The 15,469-nt window shown below is 38.1% G+C and overlaps 1 protein-coding gene and 1 non-coding gene across 2 annotated transcripts in view; both read right to left on the minus strand.

The window, feature by feature from the left end:
* Positions 1–12,268: 12,268 nt before the first annotated feature.
* ALDH1A1 (aldehyde dehydrogenase 1 family member A1) overlaps positions 12,269–15,469 on the minus strand; it is a 65,129-nt gene continuing 61,928 nt past the window's right edge. Inside the window, exon 14 of the mRNA XM_008142074.3 lies at positions 12,269–12,887. Within this exon, the coding sequence (XP_008140296.1) occupies positions 12,815–12,887 (73 nt within the window). The 3' untranslated portion in view covers positions 12,269–12,814. The remainder of the gene's footprint in view (positions 12,888–15,469) is intronic.
* Positions 13,265–13,367, minus strand: MIR9252 (microRNA mir-9252). The gene is given in 1 exon segment (NR_130554.2): positions 13,265–13,367. It is a non-coding gene; the product is annotated as a microRNA mir-9252 (primary transcript).

The following is a 15,469-nucleotide window of genomic DNA, read 5'->3' on the forward strand; positions in this document are numbered from 1 at the left end:
TACACAGAGGGTTAGAGTTGGGAACAATGACTTCTAAGTGAGAGATTGAGTGTGCTCTGGGACGTATAGGACAGGCAACTAACTAGAAGTGTGGAAGAGACTTCTGGGAGGGAGGCTTGGGTGAAGGTGACCAGGGACTTAAGTCATAAAGAAGCTTTGCCAACCTACAATAAAATACAGTTCTTCCTCCCACCTCAGCATCCCTGCTGGCAATCACCCTGTGCTTCCATTCTTCACTTATCCGAATCTTACCCTGAATTTTCCCTTAGCCACAATTTAGCTATAAAAAAAATCTTAAATCTAAGTATTTCCTTCTCTACTATTTTCCTTAAGACTTGATTTACCTAAAAAACTGGCATTCCCCTTATTGCTGGAGATGAACTCACATGAAATTGTTTTTTCATCTTTGAAAATCAGCTGAGGGTAGCTTAAAGGTCTTGACAAGTTATAGAAGTACCATAATCGCTTCTCTTGGCCGAATACGATTTTGGACACTAGATTTGTGGAGACCATTGTTTGAATATTGCTGGACAGGGGAATATTGGGGTACATATTTGGCTGGTGGGGCCAATGGGTAGGAGATGATAGCTTTGCTTACATGCCCTTTTATGACAATGGGCCCTAAGGAGACATGAAAGAACCAACAGCTGTGTCTTCAGGGGGGTACCTGCCACCAAGACCACCGGCTTGGGGACCTTTTTTCCAGAAGTCAATAAGATCATAGCCCTTGCTGAGTGGTCTGGACTTAAATATTAAAAAGAAGAAAAATAACAAATATTTGAAATCTGAAAAACCTCAATGACTTTTCAAGCAATCTTAATGCAAAAGAAAATATGTTTTGCTAATAATATTCTGTGGCTTGTGATTGCCTGACTGAGCCTGAAGCACAGTTAATAGGGTTTATTGGTTAAGAAATGGGAGGGGGGGAGGGGTTAGTTACACTTCCAGGCTTTGACTCTTCATGGCTACTTATTAGCAGTTTACAATTTCTGAGTCTCAGTCTCCTCACCTACAAGAAGGAGGGAAGCAGTAATGGTCTCTTATGGGTGTTGAGGGGAGGAAGTGAGATAAGGCGGTAATTGGACCTGGAATGCTGCTGCCGTTGCATGGAGTTCTTGGGGTTCTGTGCAGCCGGGCTTTCACTTTGCAGAGAGGGTCTGGGGTGCTGCTGTGTGCAATGGTCGTCTTAGATTCAGCAGGTGGAGGAGAAAGAGCGAGGTTCATGTGGGGTCAACCTAATTTCTGGATGAGGGAGGAACTGGAGAGGGCCAGTCTGTTGGAGGGAGGTCAGGGCCAGTATGTCAAAAGGTCCTGGGGACCAAGTCCCATGATTTCCGCCTCAGGCTTTCTGGGAAGGACTCATGAATGGAGACGGATGAAGAAGACACATGGAGTTGAAAACCTCCTGACCCATTTGTGCTTGTCTAAGAGGCATCCTCTCTCCCGGGGGGCCCTGCACCATACTTTTCAAGGCTTTGTTGCATTTCTAACACGGATGCTGAAAGATTTGTTCCTTATATTTCCTCAAATCTAATTTAGAACTTCAAGGAGATTCAGTTACACTTTCAGAAGTAGGGAAATGAAACATTCGATGTTCTGCCAACAGACTCTCCTCCTGCTCAGCCACCTTTTCATTGCCATTTTATACTCATACTTGGCTGGGGCACAATAAGGCAGTTTAACTCCATTGAGATGTTTCTAAAGAGGGAAAAACCCCCACTATCTCTAAAGCTATCTGTCTTAGGACCTGTCAAGACAATCCCTATTACAAATAGTAAAATGCAATCATGTATTTTACATGTATTAGAATTTGGTACACACAAGCAACTTAGGGGACTCTCCAGAGAAGTCTGCTGAGTGAAAAAGAAGTCAATCCTAAAAGGTTACACATTGGATGAGTCTTGAAAAGGCAAAATTACAGAAATGGAGTAGAGATTGTCAGAGATTAAGGATGAGGTGGAAATGGGAGGGACAGGGGTGTGACAACAAAAGAGCAACAGGAGAGATCGAGGTGAGAGTGGAATGTTCTGTATCTTGGCTGTGATGACCTTGATGTTATGGTTGTGCTATTCTGCGAGAGTTTTACAAGATGTTAGCACTGTGGACTGACTGGGTAAAGAGCTAATGGGACCTCTTCCTATTATTTCTTACAATTACATGTGAACCTTTACTTACTTAAAAAGTAAGAATCTAATTGAAAAAAACTCAACCTCAATGGATTTACCATTCATTTAAAGATTTCTACTTGTCCTTTTAAAATTGAGTTTATTGGGATGACATTGGTGAATAAAATGATACAGGTTTAAGGCATCCGATTCTATAACACATCATCTGTGTATTGTATTGTGTTCACCACCTCAAGTCAAGTGTCCTTCCAACACCACTGAGGCCCCCTTTACCCTCTTCTACCTCTCCCTTTCACCACACATTGTCTATGTCTGTGAGTTGTTGGTGTTTTTTTTCTTAATCCCTGCACCTTTTTCAGCCAGCCCTGCAATTAAGTGTTTATGGCTCAGCTTGGGATTCAAGGTTTCCATGATCTTGCCCCTAACTGCCTGTTCAGCTTTATATCTCAAAAAAGCCAGATCTTCACTGTTGACATTATACACCTAGGCCAGTGGTTGGCAAACCCATTAGGCAACAGAGCCAAATATCAACAGTACAACGACTGAAATTTCTTTTGAGAGCCAAATTTTTTAAACTTAAACTTCTAATGCCACTTCTTCAAAATAGACTCGCCCAGGCCGTGGTATTTTGTGGAAGAGCCACACTCAAGGGGCCAAAGAGCCACATGTGGCTCGCGAGCCGCGGTTTGCCGACCACTGACCTAGGGCGTTCACAGTTTTACTCCTCATTTCCAGGCCAGAACATCGTTCCTGCTTCATCTGCACTTGCTCAGATCCTACTCTGTGTCAGGCCAATGCTTCCCCCTTCATGAAAGCCACTCCAGGGAGCAACTCTTTTCCTCCCTCCAAACAGCTCTAGATTTTGCTGCTGTTAATCTTCCTCAGACCGTGTATATTCTATCTTTTATTTCCTAATTTTGGGTATATTTCTCATCTCTTCTATTAGATTTAAACAGGGTGAAAGTAAGATCTTTCATTTTTATACGAAGCAAATAACCTCTGTAAGGCGCAGAACAAAGGACTTAATACTCATCACCTCTTTGGCAGTTCCTGGTATTTTGTACACAGTAGACTTCTGATAACTGTTATGTAAATAAATATAATGAGTTTTAATTTTTGTGGCTAAATTATGACACTCTGCTTTGTAAGTGATTGTAACTAATTTGTATTATTTGAAGGCTTATTAAAAAAATAACTACCACTTAAAAGCCTTTTCTTTTTTAGATAAAAATGAACAAATTCCAATTAAAAAATATACAACCAATAGTAGCAGTGGCCGTTATATAATTTCCCTTTCTTTAGATAAAAGAAAAAAATGTAATAAAGTACAACAGTGGGTGTGACATATTTCATGAAATATCGATCCAACATCTACAGTGCCACCGGGGTCACAAACAGAGACACTGAAGCAGCAGTCAGGACACGGGAGGCTTAGGAAAACTCTGCCAGTGCTAATTGAGTGGCCTTTCACGCGTCTTGATTTCTTCATGCCACCGAAATGAGGTTACCGGGCTAGAAGCACACTGGCTCTGACATTTTGTGGTTACATGAGTGTGGAATGACTGAACATTGAGCACAAAAGGCTAAGCCATGTGCTTTTAAGTTCACTAATCCTCCCCATTGAATTCATGTGGGCTGAGCCTGAATCAGTCACTGGGTGACCCATGTCATTGTGGGCTCCTGTGCTGCATTTGAAACCGGCCTTTTCTGTTTGTTGTTCACTTGGTTCCGCTGTCCCTGACGATTAGCTTAAAGAGTAATCACGATGATTGGCAACTCAGCGGTGAATGGCAGTTGAGTTCATTTAATTAGAAGTAACTCCACTTTGGTGTTAAATGTATTTAAATTTCTAACCTCAACTCTAAGTGGAGTTTTTTGCTCTTGTTCTTCTCTGGCCTCTTCTTGCTTTGAAGGTAAATTTCAATCTTTACTGAAGGAAATTATTATTTTTTTAATGATGGAAGGAGGGATGGACAAATCACTATTATGAAATCCTAACGGAGATTAACCTAACAGCTAGGGCACTGAAAGAATGAGAAAAGGAACACACAGAAGATACAAAGTCAATGTTATGAGAAAGATACTTTCTTTGGAGTCTAAAGAAGCTTTAACATTTTTTATTTTGTGTGTGGATATTGTTATTATTAATGACAAGACATTCATCCCTAGATTATTAACATGTATTAGGCACTTGTTATATCTTAGGAATCCTACTAAGCATGTTATAAAGACACTATTTCACTTAAGAGAATAACCCAATTAGGAAAATACATACTGTTGTTAATTCCTTTTTACAGATGAAGAAAATGGAATTTAGGAAGGTTGTATATGTTGGCTCAAATCCCAGGGCCAGTCACTGCAGAGCAGGAATTTGAAACCAGATTGCTGGGTCCTAGGGGCCCATGTGATTTTGTAGAACATTATATTGCTTCCCAAATACCAATAGCCACCATTCTGGTGAAGTGTTGCTAAAAGAGAAAGGTGTAGTAGTTGACCTAATATCAGTGAAAGGTGGAAACATAATTTAGCACCTCACTCCAAAGGTCAAGGTCTTTCTACTACAATTGTACTTTGAAAGGAAAGTCATTTAAAATGTTTCCATGTGGCTAAGGGATTTGTAACTAATTAAAATCAAGGTGCCTTCCCAGACATCATCAGAATGTAGGCCACCAGTTATTAAGGAAGAATGTTTAAAGAAATAATCTAGGAAGTAAAATTTTAAAAAAGGCAATATTGTGATAATAGATGGAACAAGCACTAACATCCTCAAGGGAACATATAGCTTTTCTTCAAAATTGTACAAGGGAGAAAACATATTTTTCAGCATATCTAAACAGTCTTGTCTGTTTATTATGGCAGATGGTAATTAATAATTAAATCTTAAAATGAAGTATTCTGTAAAATCATTCAACACCCTTTTCTCTGTTAACTCGGTAACTCTGTGAGTTTTGTGTCCTCTAAGTCTCTCCAGTCTAAGGCAGTACTAACCAACCTGACTATATATTAAGTGTGTTCATGGGTTATAATGCCATTATAAAAGACTAGCAAGACAAAAGGAAGCCATGATAAGTAAATGCAATGCATGATCCTAGATTAACCCTTTGTAGTCGCTTGCTTTTTTCTCGATTCCTTTATTCTACTCGGGATTTAATTTTTTAAATACCCCAGATTTTACAAAGTGCGGCAGTAGAATAAAAAACTGGAGTTTCTTTTCATACAAACTTATTTATTTGGATTTTTTTATATTTCAAATTATTGATACATTCAAAGAGTAATTATAATCTCTATAATTTTTCATGGTGTGATATTTTTTGAAACATTCGACATACGAGCTGCTGATGCTAACCGTGTCGAGTCACACTCGACATCCGAGTGCAAAAGGTTAAGTTTCAGATAATGGGGGGAAATGGCATAAAGGACATTAGTGGGACAATTAGAGAAAACTATATGTGGATTGTGTATTAGATATCAGTATTTTGTCAATGTTAAAGTTCTTCAATTAGATAATCATACTGTTGTTTTGTGAAAATATTATCTTGTTCCTATAAAAAGATATAGAAGTGTTTCGGGGTAAAGATACATGAAGTCCAACAGTTATTCTCAAAAGTTTGTCTCAAGAAAAAAAAATCAATATAAAGAATGGGAGGGATAAAGTCAATATGGGAAAATGTTAGAAATTAGTGAATAAAAGATATGGGGGGGTTCTTTGCATTGCTAGAGCAGCTCCAAATTTTTTAAATTATTTTAAAATAAAAAGTTTTTTTTAATCAGTTAACAAACTAAATAAACTGTGTATTTTCATATTTAGCATATTTTTCTAGGCATGAGGAACATTTAAACATGGACTTGACAAAAAACCAACAAACTGAAATCCTAAAATTCTCTAGGAATCACTGCAGGATAGCACTATGTTCATAGAATAGCATGGTTTCTCTGAACATTTCTAAAAACCTCAGATGTTCATTTCTTTAAAAAACGAAATGCTTATGAAACTAATCACCACTTGGCACTAAAGTAAATGTGCAGAAAACATTACTCTAACTTTGGCATAGATATTTTACTGGGCAATGAAGTTGACTTTCCAGAGATTTTGGAATTATCCTAACATTTATGGATGTGGCTATTTTTCCCTGGGATAAACAACTATCTGGAATTTAAGGGCCAGTTTATAGACATGATCTAGAGCAATCTTCAGTCTCCACCAAGAATTCTGTAGCTTTGTCTTCAGAGAGAGAGAAATGCCATCTCTACCGAATGTCAGAGTGATGAGGGAGCTAATCGCCCACATTTGTGCCTTCATTCAGGATGACATCTTCCTGAATAGCACAGTCCCAGCATGTCACAAGAGTAAGCTTCCATGCCCTTCTGGCAGTCCCTGAATTTTGGTGTGCACAGAATTTAGCTATCATATCCATTTCTCCTTAATTTTTGAAAAAAAAAATTATTTTTCATTGAATTTATTGGGGTGACATTGGTTAATAAAATTTTATAGATTTAAGGTGTACAATTCAATAATGCACATCTGTACATAGTTCTTAATTTTGGATATTAACACCTTATCAGATGTATCATTGGTGAGTATGTTCTCCCATTTAGTGGGTTGTTGTTTCATTTTGTGGATGGTTTCCTTGCTGTGCAAAAACTTCTTACTTTAATGTAGTCCCATTTGTTTATTTTTTTCTCTTGTTTCCCTTGCTCGAGGAGATATAGCAGAGAAAATAGCACTACTAGAAATGTTGAGATTTTACTGCCTATGTTTTCCTCTAGGATTTTTCCTCTAGGATTTTTATGGTGTCAAGTCTAACATCTGGTTTCATTTCTTTTTTTTTTGCACATATCTGTTCAACATTCCCAACACCATTTATTGAATCAACTATCTTTACCCCATTGTATGCTCTTGCCTCCTTTGTCAAATATTAATTGACCATAAAGTTGTTGGTTTATTTCTGGTCTCTCCATTCTCTTCCATTGATCTCTATGCGTGTTTTTAGGCTAGTACCATGCTGTTTTGATGACTGTGGCCTTGTAGTATAATTTGAAATCAGGTAATGTCATTTCTCCAACTTTGTTCTTGTTTCTTAAGATTGCTGTGGCTATTTTGGGTCTTTTGTGGTTTTATATAAATACTAGAGGCCCGGTGCATGAAATTCATGCACGGAGGGGTGTTGTCCCTCAGCCCAGCCTGTACCCTTGCCAATCTGGGACCCCTCGAGGGATGTCCGACTGCCCGTTTAGGCCCAATCCCGGTGGGTCGGGCAGTCGGACATCCCTCTCACAATCCAGGACTGCTGGCTCCCAACTGCTTGCCTGCCTGCCTTCCTGATTGCCCCTAACCTGCTTCTGCCTGCCAGCCTGATCACCCCCTAACCACTCGGCTGCCAGCCTGTTTGCCCCCAACTTCCCTCCTTTGCCGGCCTGGTTACCCCTAACTGCCCTCTCCTGCAGGGTTGATCACCTCCAACTGCCCTCCCTTGCAGGCCTGGTCCTTCTCAACTGCCCTCCCTTGCAGGCCGGGTGCCTCCCAACTGCCCTCTCCTGCTGGCCATCTTGTGGTGGCCATCTTGTGTCCACATGGGGGCAGGATCTTTGACCACATGGGGGCAGCTATATTGTGTGTTGCAGTGATGATCAATCTGCATAGTACTCTTTTATTAGATAGGATAGAGGCCTGGTACAGGGGTGGGGGCCAGCTGGTTTGCCCTGAAGGGTGTCCCTGATCAGGGTGGGGTTCCCTTGGGGCGTGGGTCGGCCTGAGTGAGGGGCCTGTGGTGGTTTGCAGGTGGCAGCCACACCCCCTGGCAACGCAAGTGGAGGCCCTGGTATCTGGAATTTATTTTCCTTCTACAATTGAAACTTTGTAGCCTGGAGCAGAGCCAAGCCTGGGGCTCCCTCCGAGGCCTGAAGCCATTTGTTTTGGGGTTATAATTGAAACTTTGTTGCCTTAAGCGGGTGGGCCCGGCCAGGGTGTTCGGAAAGCTTTGCTTCCCCTGTTGCCGGCGGCAATCCTGGCCTGCTCTCTCAAGCTCCATTCTGCCGCCATTTGTTTGAATTTGTTTACCTTCTATAATTGAAACTTTGTAGCTTGAGTGGAGGCTTAGGCCTGCAACGGCTGGCAGAAAGATTGGCTTCCTCTGTTACCTAGGAAACCTTACTCTCTGTGGCTGTAGCCATCTTGGTTTGGGTTAATTTGCATACTCGCTCTGATTGGATGGTGGGCGTGGCTTGTGGGTGTGTCGGAGGTATGGTCAATTTGCATATTTGTCTATTATTAGATAGGATTTTGCATATTCTAGTTCTGTGAAATGCGCCACTGGTATCTTGATAGGAATTGCATTGATTCTATAGAGTGCTTTGGGTACTGTTAATTTTAATAATGTTAATTTTTCCTATTCATAAACACAGTATATGCTTCCATATATTTTCATCTTCTTCAATTTCTTTCTTCAGTGTCTTATAATTTTCTGAGTACAGGTCTTTTGAATCCCTGGTTAAATTTAATTCCTAGGCATTTCATTTCATTTTATTTATTTGTTGTTGTTAATCCTTACCTGAGGCTATTGCGCCCCCCCCCCCCCCCACACCACACACACACACACACACACACACACACACACACACACTGCTTTTTAGAGAGACTGTAAGGGAGGGAGGGATGAGGATAGATAGATAGATAGATAGGGAAATATTAATGTAAGAATCACATCGATTGGTTGCCTCCTGCATGCACCCTTATCGTGGCCAGGGATTGAACCCACAACTCAGGTATGTGCCTTTGACCAAAAATCAAACCCATGACCCTTAGGTGTGCCGATGCTCTAATCGCTGAACAACACCAGCCAGGACAGTATTTTATTTTTTTGATTCGATTGTAAATGGGATTGTTTTCTTAGTTTCCCTTTCTGATAGTTCATTATTGATGTAGAGAAATGTCATTGATTTCTGGGTGTTAATTTTATATCCTGCTACATTGCCAAATTCATTTATCAGTTCTAGTAGTTTTTTTTGTTGTTGTTGTTTTTTGTGGTAGAATCTTTAGGGTTTTCTATATACAGTATCATGTCATCTACAAGCAATGACAATTTTACTTCCTCTCCAATTTGGATGCCTTTTACTTTTTCTTCTTGCCTGATTCCTGTGGCGAGGACTTCCAGTACTATGGTGAAGAAGTGTGGTGAAAGAGGAAATCTCTGTCTTGTTCCTGATCTTAAGGGAAACACTTGTAGTTTTTGTCCATTGAGTATGATGTTGGCTGTGGGTTTGTCATATATGGCATTTATTATATTGAGTATGTTCCCTCTATTTCCACATTGCTGAGAGTTTTTATCATAAATGAGTGCTAGATTTTATCAAATGCTTTTTCTGTATCTATTGAGAATGCTCATATTATTTTTTATTCTTTATTTTGTTCATGTGGTATATTACATTTATTGATTGCAAATATTTTACCAACCTTGCATCCCCAGGATAAATCCCACTTGATCATGTTGTCTGATCTTTTTAATATATTGCTGGATCTGGTTTGGTAATATTATATTGAGGATTTTAGCATCTATGTTCATCAGGGATATTGGCCTATAATGTTCTTTCTTTATAGTGTCTTTATCTGGTTTTGGGATTAGGATAATGCTGGTCTCATAAAATGAGCTTGGGAATCTTCCCTCTTGAATTTTTTTGAATAGTTTTAGAAGGATAGGTGTTAGTTCTTTGAATTTTTGGTGAAATTCTCCTATGAGCCATGTGATCTAGGTCTTTTGTTCATTGGGAATATTTTTATTACTGCTTTGATTTCATTAGTTGTAATCTGTCTATTCAGATTTTCTCATTCTTCCTGATTCAGTTTTTGAAGATTATATGCTCCTAGAAATTTGTTCATTTTGTCCAGATTGTTCAATTTGTGGGCATATAGTTGCTCAAAATATTTTCATGCAATCCTTTGTATTTCTTTGGTGTCCTATTTCTCCTTGGCTGTTTTAAAATAAATCTAGAAGCATGTATCCTAAAACACAGGAAGGGGAGAAAGGACATTGGACATTTAAGAATCCATGTCTAAGTCCTGAATTAGCCTCTTTTAAAGAAAATACATTTTTTATTGATTCCAGAGAGAGGAAAAGAGAGGGAGAGAGAGAAACATCAATGTGAGAGAGAATAATTGATTGACTGACTCCTGCACCGCCCCCACTGGGGATTGAGCCTGCAACCTGGACATGTGCCCTGACCTCCTGGTTCATGGGTTGTTGCTCAACTGACTGAGCCACACGGCTGGGCTGATTGCCTCTTAATAAACAATTACTCCAAGTTCAGTGACAGTCTGATATTCCTGAAAATAAAAAATGCTTTTTACCATGTGGATATTGAGGACAATATATATATTTGTATTTTCTGTAGCACATGGACTAATAAGATACCTTTTATCTTTTTTAAGGTTTTAATAATTATTGCTAGTGTGGCTTTATAAATGGGAAAAAAGGAATACAAATAATGTCTGCAGGCTCAGAATAAGCCAATATGAAACAGATATTTTCTGTTTAATCCTGTAATGTCTTATTTATACAGTGAAGGTTAACTTTTCAAATATTTAAACTTGCTTCTGGCTTTTGTCTTGTTCTGTGTTCAGCCCTCTTTGTTATACATTTTAAAAAATGTTCTGGTGTGATTAACTTGTCTGCCTATTAATTTATGCATGGTTTTAAACAGATCTTTTAAAAATGTAGACACTGTCTGGTTTTCAGAAAACACAACCATCCTCTGTATTTGGATATTTTCCCCTCTCAATGTCCGAAGATCGTTCAGGTCTCCCTAAGACTCTGATTCCTCCAGTTTTCAAAATGGTAATTATGTCCCAAAATTTACAGATAGTCAAGATTGCAAATCTTATAGGTCCACACAATTTTGAGAAATTTTGTATTCAGAGTTGAAATTACTTTAGGACTAGAAGCTAATGAATTTTATTCATTCACACATTGGTGCACTCTACTGAGGCAGCTATTATAATGTCCAAGTAATAGTGTCCCTGAAGTACCTATTAATGTTAAAATGATAAACTTAATTATTTACATAATGTTATCCTAAAGGTTACTAGGCTTGAGTTTTAAGCTGTTGAACTAAGAATATTTTAGAATATGCACAACAATACACCAAAAATTAACTTATTTTGTTTCTTACATGGGAGCATATGCAGAAGCTCTTTATATGAGAGAATAAATATGTAAGTATGGTCCAGTTAGTTTTATACAGAGGATGTTATTTCTGCTGCTCCTCCTTGGTCCCCAGATATCTCCTCAGAACACACACAACACTTGTTGCATAGAACAGCATCTTCCAGCATGGGTTTCTTAGTGTTAATTGGTGTTAAATGAGGGTAGGGTGAAGGCAAGTTCTCTGGTTAAATAAATTTTGGGGAAAATGTATTAGTTCTTTAGGGCTTTTCAGAACCTGGAATATGCCAATGTTCCATTTGAAACTCTAAGAGGGGAAAATATTACACATGTTTATAGAATTTTTCAAAAAAATTTTTCCAATGGAACCTGTCTTGAGAGACTATGTTGTGGGACCTATTTCCCCCTTTTTCACTACAAATCAATGATCAATTAAGGTTCATATCCAGTCAAATTTTCTTCATAAGGCCATTCTCAATTCCTGCAGTTAGAGCTCATTGCTACCCCTTGGGCACATTACAGCACTCTCATGGTTCTTAGAATTCTCATTTCCATTATAAGCTCCATTCATTTTCTTTTTCCTCTTCCTCCCTCCCTCTTTCTCTCTTTCCCTCTCTCCCTCTCTCCCTTCCTTTTTTATGGTATTTTATGGTATTTTTGTTCTCCACTAAATTGAGATCATGGACCATCCACTATTCATCTGTTTTCTATAACACCTAACATAGAATTCTATGTGTTTTAATCGCATAACTTTGTAGGAACTCAATAAATGCTTGCTGAAGGATTGGGACCATCTATCGCAAATATTTGCTATTAATTTCAACAATTCCTCTGGAAAATGTTTCTTTATCCATTTGAGATTAAGTAGATTAGACTTTTATTTTTAAATGCATCTTTATGCTAAAATTTACACTGATTTAGAGTGACAGGGAGAATAATTCACCATAACCAAGACTTCAATTTAAAAAAATTCAAACTTAACCAGAATCATGCAAGATTGTTTTTATTAAGCTCTGTGATTAGATTACAGCTAAGTATTTCAGGGATTACTTCATTTGAGAAGAAGACATGACATTGTTGGAAAAATTTCAACAAAATCTAAGGACTTCACAACTACTGGGAACAGAGTACCTCTACCCTACAGTTAACAGGCACGTTAAGTACTTCAAGGGGCTGTTAATGGGAAGAAGCTAAGTGACAACTGGTCCTCTTCTATACATTGATTATCCTGGACAAGTAGCTACAAAGAAAAGCATATGACTATGATGGAGCTAGAGATATCTTGCATCTAAATCCATCCTTTTTATTACAGACAGGACTTGGAGGTCACATGTCAGAGGCAAATGGTTCAGGATAAGCTACACGTAAGTATTCTATGTGTCATATCAATGCTAATATGATTAGCTTGTTTTTTTTTTTTTTAAAAAAAGTCAAGAAAACAACATTTTTGTATTTAAAACCCACCATAATATATTAGTGACAGCATGAGATGCTTAGCCATTGAGGATTCTTCTCTCTTTCCATGAAGTTTCTTTACGAGTTCTTCTGAGAAATTTTCATTGTGACTGTCTTAACCTCTGTGTATTCATGGAGACCATATTCTCCCCTAGAAAGAGTCGGGGGGAAAACCCACAGAATTTAGCACAGCACTACAAAATGTAACATAGTCCATGATTTGGTTCCTGCTTATCTGGCTAGGAACAATGGAAGATATTTTCTGTGTACAGAAGCATTTCAAATAGCAGCTAGCTAACCGTAAGATATGTGGCCTTACATAAATCTCCTTGTGGGGAAACTTTCAAACAATTTTTTTTTTTTTGCATTTTCAATGAACATGTATACTCGGTTGATTTTCACAGAAATTGTCAATTTTTGACATTGTTCTACTTATCCATAAAAGAGCTCACCACACACACACAAAAATCCTAGGTTAGGTTAAAATAAATAAGACACAGTACAAGAGGAGAAATAGTAATATACAGGGTGGGACAAAAGTGGGTTTACAGTTCATATGGAAAATAATGAAATAAAAAATACTAGAATAAACTGTTTCATGTACTCACAACTGTAAACCTACTTTTGCCTCACCCTGTATAATCCATTTGAACAGTACAGAAAGATTACTAAATTCAAGTATAGCTTAGCTTAGTTATTCACCACATGTGATTGGCCCAGATGAGGGGGTTAAAAATGATCATGATTCCATCTTCATTCTAACATGCTCTATTGAGAGGGCTTGAAACAAAGTATTTTCTGGCTATAGTTTTAATAATATCTTTTGATTATTAATAGGTAAAAATAAAAAAAATATCTGACCTATTGTTAGAGGTTTTTCTTTCTTTTTTGTTTATCTATTTTGTTTTTACAAAGCGGAGAGGGTTCATTGGCCTAAATTCAGGCCTTTTGGACTTTTTATGGTTGCTGGGTTTTTCTAGTCATCCAGCCCCTCCCATTTTTTTTTTTTTTTTTAACTCTTAAGTACAACCCAAATGATCAGGAATTAACCTGAGTCAATCAATTGGGACCTGGTATGTTATCAGGTTTATCAAGACCTTCTACCAGTTTTCAAAACTGACTATGATTTGTCCTTTGTTAAATAGATGACTAAAAAAGATTAGGCTAAGTTATTCTCTGTATTGTTTTGATCAGAGCATTAAATTACATGCACCTACAAGTGACTCTTAGAATCATATCACAATGCACATGTAGGCGTACAGAGGAAAAAGATCTTGATCCTTTTCTACCCCTCCCTTCTAGCGATGTAGGCAGGTATGTAGAAGGCATCTTTTTCTCCTGGGTAACCTAATCCTCTTACACTGATTATTTTCTTGGGCCATTAAGCTTCAGAAAATGCCTTCTAAAAGCTTCAGTGAGCATGCTCTTCAAAGTAATTAAAGGGTTTAGCCTCAGTTGTCTGAAACCCATTAAAGGATAGCATTTTATCACACAAAGTTAGAGAAATTAATCCATGATTTTTGCCAATAGACTTTCCATTGTATTTTGGAAATACAATGGAAATACAGGACACTCGAAACTGTCAGGACAGTATTGTGATTATTGTCATACTCAGGTTGAAGTAACTCCTGCTCCTTAATATATCTATGCATATACTATGTCTATATATAACACAAAAACATCTCTTTAGTGGGTGACTAGTTCTGTGCTTCTGAAGGCTTCAATATACCGATAACCGGGGACCTGACTGAATGCTGGTCTGTGTCAGTAGGTCTGGAGAGGCCTGAGACTCTGCATTTCCAATAGACTTTCAGGTGATCCCCATATAGTCACAAGCTGCATCTGTTTTTCCCTCTGGACTGAGAAATGAGCCAGATACTAATCAAGTAAGGAGGAAATGTTTGCTGAGCTGACTTAGCAAATATAATCAAGCAAAACAAAATTCATGTGAGCTCTCTCTGTAAGCTCAGTAGTTTATAAAATTTTCATGCTCCCCTTTTCCAAAAGGGACAGGAGGAAAGACATCTCTTGTGAGGTGCTCAGAGCCAATGAAATTTGAAATGGCAGTTAAGTCTCAACTTAGCTTAACTTAAGTATCAATGAATGCAATTACACAAAGAGGGGAATTTCTGCCATTTAATGAATTCCAGTGCCAGCACCACGATCTGGAGTCCAATAAAGGTTCGGGCACTCAGCATCACCCCACATTGGAGTCTACATACCACTAGTTTTAGGCCTTTAAGGACTCTGTTCCCACTTGATGAATTCTGCCTTTCAATCACTGAAGATAAATTATAATTGGACTCTTAGGAGTTGTTTGAAGTGATCGCTTCAATAATTTTCTTTGATCATCTTGTAGAAAATGGCTTGTTTATTAAGGTTGCCAAATTTGGTTTCAGGTGGACATTAGTGGTAGCATCCTCAGCTAAAATTTTTGAAGTAATATTTACCATAAAACTTTTTCATTTGTATTTTAAAAATGAACATTATCTATGCCAGATTTTTAAGAAATTACTGAGGGTTCCTGTCTTTTCATCCCTTTCTTTCTCGATTTCCTTATGCCTTGACCAAATTGTATTAAAATTGACTTGTCCTTCAGAATAATCTAACCTTTGTTACAGCTTTTTGTACAAAGTAATTAGTTTTGCCAAGAGACTCTCTAATAATGGGTATTATAAAGAAAAAGAGGTCGGAAAGGCAGGCTGCATTTGCTGAGTCCCCACTTTGTGAGAA

This window comes from Eptesicus fuscus, chromosome 15 (genome assembly GCF_027574615.1).
Source record: "Eptesicus fuscus isolate TK198812 chromosome 15, DD_ASM_mEF_20220401, whole genome shotgun sequence".
Classification (NCBI taxonomy): domain Eukaryota; kingdom Metazoa; phylum Chordata; class Mammalia; order Chiroptera; family Vespertilionidae; genus Eptesicus; species Eptesicus fuscus.